We start from the raw sequence: 5,000 nt of genomic DNA on the forward strand, positions 1-5,000 counted from the left end.
ACTGCTAAAAGTTATATTTTCTGAGGAATTAAAGTTTATTTATCTAGTAACTAAAATTTTTATTTCTGTTCCGTGCATGATTCCACTTTAACCTTAATTCTTTCTTTTATTACATAACTAATGTATACCATTCTAGATTTACAAAATATATATAGATTGGAATTAAATGAGAGTAAATTGGAGTTTTTTTTTATGAAGTTATTTTTATGAAAATAATAGACAAAACATGTTTCAGTTTCCGTGCGTGTTTTTTTGGAAATGCTCTATATATAACACAAACATACACAACTTACAAAATAAAAAATTAATAATGGGCTGTTTTTTTTATCAAGTCAGTTAAAAAAAAAAATTTTTCTCAGTGTATTAATTTTTGTTTTATAACAGTTACTGAACTTTGTTAATAGAAAAATACTTTAAGTTTTTACTTTCGTCATAATTTTAAATCAAATCATTGCTTTTTTTATACTCACAACAACTTAATGAGGAGATGATGAAATAATGATATTTTGATAGAAGATGATGTTTGAAAGCAACTTAATAATTTTTAGTTTCAATAATCTTTTATAATAAGTTCACCCAGTATCACCATTGGTTACATGCCAGGTCAGAATCAGAATCAGGTTGATATTATTTTGAAAAAAAAAATTCGATGATATATGGGACCCAGTGGGTATTAATCGTGGTACTAGACCTTTTTCAGAAGGTAAATTAAACCAATGAATTATTATTTGCTTTCAAACCAAAGTTCATCTTTTTTTTTCATACAGAAAATTGGGGTTATCAAAAATTCATAACCTTATGATATACATATAAATATTAGGCTTTTTTTATATTTTTTTTATTTATGTGTATATTAAGTTTAACATTTTTTATATACAAAATGTTTAACTTATATAAATATCATACTTGACTTTTAATTTTTGATATAGATTTTTCATTTTTAAACAATTACTTAACCTTATTTAACTTGTAAGTTTTACAAAAGAATTTTCTTTCAAGAGCTCCACATAAAGCTTTACTTACAACTGTGGATAATTCTGATATCATTTGTGAACATGGTCTTTCTTTATATCAAGCTGAAGAGCTTATAGATGAAGCTTGCAAAAGGTACATAAAATAATTTTTTTGAGATATTTAACATATATTAAGTATGTCTGTGCATAAGTTAATATGTTAAAATGTGCAAAAGAAAATACTTTTTTTTATATTTAAGATATTAAGTATAAAGAAATTTTGTTTGCATTCAAAAAAAAAAAAAAATTTTATGGGGGGTGTATATATCCTGAAGTCTTTAAAGAACTAGTTTTTTTTAATATAAAAATCAAAAAAAAATCTTACTCAAAAGTCTAGATTTATTCTTTGTAAAACATTGTTTCAATATAGTAAAAAAATTGAAGCAAACAAATACATCAACTTCTGCACTATTAGATGTTTTGATGGCTTTAGTAATTGGTTTTTGTTTAATATTTTTTATAGTGATCCACAAGTTTACATGATTTCTGCAAGCGAGCAAAATTTAGTTATGAACTTTTTATCATTCTCACATCATATATCTGTCAGTGTTTCTCAGTTAGATAACTGTGACTCTAAAATATTTGCAGTTATGCCAGGTTTTTGTTTATTAAATTTCATGTTTTATTAGTTCATTATTTATTATTTGTAATTTACATTAAATTGTTTTTTTGTACTTTGTAGTTTAATACTAATTAATGTATTTTTAAAGTTTTTTTAACGCTTTATGAAAAACATGATAAACATCTGTATAGTCATTTACCTGTTCTTTAGAGTTTTTTTCTCTTTATTTCTTTTCTATAAAATATTTTCAATGTTTTTTTTTTCTAAAAATATTGTTTAATATTTTCTTTGTAAAAAAGAAAAATAATTTTTGAAAATTATTTTATGATTTTCAATGAAACTTTTTATTTCATATTGTGTGTAATGTAGAAATGTGTGAAGATTTTTTTTTAATTTCAGATTGTGTGGAATGTAGGAACATTCTTGAAGAAATTTTTTTTTATTTCAGATTATTGTCTGGAATGTAGGAACATGCATCTTTTTGAAAATTATTTTATGATTTTCGATGAAACCTTTTATTTCAGATTATTGTGTGGAATGTAGGAATATGCGTCTTGCTGAAGAAATTTTTGATTCTCAGCAGTATAAATCTGCGCACATTTATGTAACACGTCGAGTTGTTCCACAACAAACAAAAAATATCAAACCCAATTCAAAAATTGATTGTGACACGGAATGCAAAGTGATGATAAGTCCAATTGAAAAATCAGTTAATAATAAGGTTATTAATATTTTTGTTTATAAAAAACTTTTATATTTGTTGTATCTTGAAAATGAAAATATTAAACATAGACAAATAAAATCTGTTTTCATGAAACTTTATTTCAAAAGTGGTCAAATTTATGCAACATAGCCTAATTTTTTCCAAAGAAATCATACTAAGACAACAAATTCAGATTTTGTTAACTTAAACTTCTTCACATTGAGTTTCCTTCAACCATTAGTTCACCCTTCAACGTTTTTTAAACATTCAAAAAGCTTGTTGATCTTAAGATTTTATTTTTTTTGCTCTTATTTTAAGTATTTATTTAATCATTTGATAATCTTGCATACTCTGTTATTTCTTGCATACTCTGTTATTTCTTGCATACTCTGTTATTTCTTGCATACTCTGTTATTTCTTGCATACTCTGTTATTTCTTGCATACTCTGTTATTTCTTGCATACTCTGTTATTTCTTGCATACTCTGTTATTTATATTATTCTTTTAAACAACTGTTTTTTTCGTACTTAAAATATCATCAAACTTATTAAGTTTTAATTTTCACTTAACACTATTTTATTGATTCCAAAACATTATGTTATTCAAAAGGTTTAAAATTTTCTATAAATTTTTTATCAAAAGTTTTTTTATCTTATAAAATTTTTTAAGAACAACATTTGAAAATATGATGTGAAACTAATTTTTTTAATGCGTACCAAGCAAATAAATTCTACTCATAATTAGCCATATTGTGCTGTGTCTTTTCTGAGAAAGCAGTGGAGTCATTGGCAAAATTAAAAAATGAATGATAATTAAGAAATTCAAGAAAAAAGGCACAATCTTTGCAGTGGCCATGGAGAGGTTAAAGCCCTATCAACATAAGTGCTAGCTCACGACTCTAATATTGACCATTCCATGTTTATTGTCTCTTAAACTGTCCTCTTTGAAAACCTAGCAAACAAAATTAGCAAAAAAAAGATAAAAGCATATTGTTTTAATTTAAAGCTAACAAAATAAGTTTATTCCTTTTGCCTAACTTTTGTTCCAAAAAAGTTATTTTTAATTTTTTTTTTCTTTTTTTTGGTTTTTTAATTACTTATTCTGTTTTGAATGTTTTGATTTTTTAGTTTTTAAAGAGAAGTTTAGAGAAAATTTCAAATGATGAAAACAGAAGAAGTGCGCGGTATGTATTTTTTAAACCAAAAGTTTAACATTAAGTTAAAAAGAATATAAGTTGTAACATAATTGTAAATAAAAAAAACTGCCTGTAGTAAATTTTCCTTAAGCTCCTAGTGGTTTTTGTAGTATCTGCTTTGATATCAATCTAATTATATAAAAATATAACTATTTAAAAAGCTCTTTAATGATAATAAATCTTAGAAAATAAAAATTACAAAGCACTTGCTATCTTCAACCTGATTTTAAGTACATTCACAAAAAAACAGTGATTTATATCACAGATAATTTAAACAAATTACTTAAGCTCATCAATATTGACACTGAATCAAGTTGTTGTGTGTCATATACATGTAGGTGTGTAACTTGTTGATAAATTGTAAAACTATTTTTACAGTTGATAAAACAAATATTGAACTTTAAAAAAAGTTTAACATTTTGAAAAAATTATGTTTTTTAAATTTTAGAAGACAGATCCAATTTGGGGAGCAGATGTTTCGAGTAGATTCAGACAACACATTGAAGCAATTAAAAATACAGGTTTTTATTTAACTTGATTTTTTTACTGTGATAATAAGTATTTATATATATTTTTTTGGCCATGTTAAAATTTAAAAAGAATTAAAAAATGCTATTGAACTATTGCTATTGAAAATGCTATTTAAAAAGAATTAAAAAATGCTATTGAAGTATAAATATATATATATATATATATATATATATATATATATATATATATATATATATATATATATATATATGTATATATATATATATATTGTTATTCACCTCCTTAAGGCCAAGAAGGTCAATTCTATAACTCCAAAACACAAACCTTGACGAACAAGGCCGCTGCGCGGAGAAACAAATTGAGCGCGGTACTACCAGGGACGTGGTGGGGATTGAACTCGGAACCTCTCGCCTATGAAGCGAGCGCTTTACCACTACACCACTACCGCATATATATGAATATATATATATATATATATATATATATACATATACATATACAATCCTATTCAATTCCTTAAAGTGTTTGAGGTCAGCAAAAAATTGCCGAACTTGTTTCTATGTCTTATGGTTTGTATGAATTTTTTTTGCTGATCTGATGCTGACCTCTAAAAAATTTGAAGTCAGCAAATTATTGCCGACCTCATTTTTTCTAATTCCGAAGGCAATAACCTTCGGAATATAATAAAACAGCCTTCTTTGTTTGAAATTTAATGCCAGGATGGTCTTTTTTAAGTTAGCCTGCGCGATATAAAAAATTCATTTTTTTCTGCTGTTTAAATTAAAATAAAAATAGTGAAAAGAATGCTTTAAATAAAATCAAGATATTATAATTTAAAAAAAAAACTAGTGAAAAAAAGCATTTTTAATAAAAGTTGAACAAAAAAACAAAAAATTTTTGTTGCAATTTAAAACAAAACACTTTCTTTTTTTTTTTGGCAAGCGCTTTTTATTCCGCTTGCCAAAGATTTTGCGGGCATGTGCAAAGTTTTTGCGGTCGTGTGGGCAGGTGTGAAAAAACTTGAATGCAAAAGCG

The 5,000-nt window shown here is 25.0% G+C and overlaps 1 protein-coding gene across 3 annotated transcripts in view; it reads left to right on the forward strand.

Annotated features, from left to right (window-relative positions):
- Positions 1–5,000, forward strand: part of LOC100197103 (ubiquitin carboxyl-terminal hydrolase 48) — an 89,922-nt gene that overhangs the window by 71,471 nt on the left and 13,451 nt on the right. For all 3 annotated transcript variants that reach the window (XM_065799798.1, XM_065799797.1, XM_065799796.1), the window contains 5 exons: positions 1,000–1,107; positions 1,477–1,610; positions 2,100–2,296; positions 3,406–3,461; positions 3,922–3,994. In XM_065799798.1, the coding sequence (XP_065655870.1) occupies positions 1,000–1,107; positions 1,477–1,610; positions 2,100–2,296; positions 3,406–3,461; positions 3,922–3,994 (568 nt within the window). The remainder of the gene's footprint in view (positions 1–999; positions 1,108–1,476; positions 1,611–2,099; positions 2,297–3,405; positions 3,462–3,921; positions 3,995–5,000) is intronic.

Source organism: Hydra vulgaris, chromosome 06, assembly GCF_038396675.1.
Source record: "Hydra vulgaris chromosome 06, alternate assembly HydraT2T_AEP".
Lineage (NCBI taxonomy): Eukaryota > Metazoa > Cnidaria > Hydrozoa > Anthoathecata > Hydridae > Hydra > Hydra vulgaris.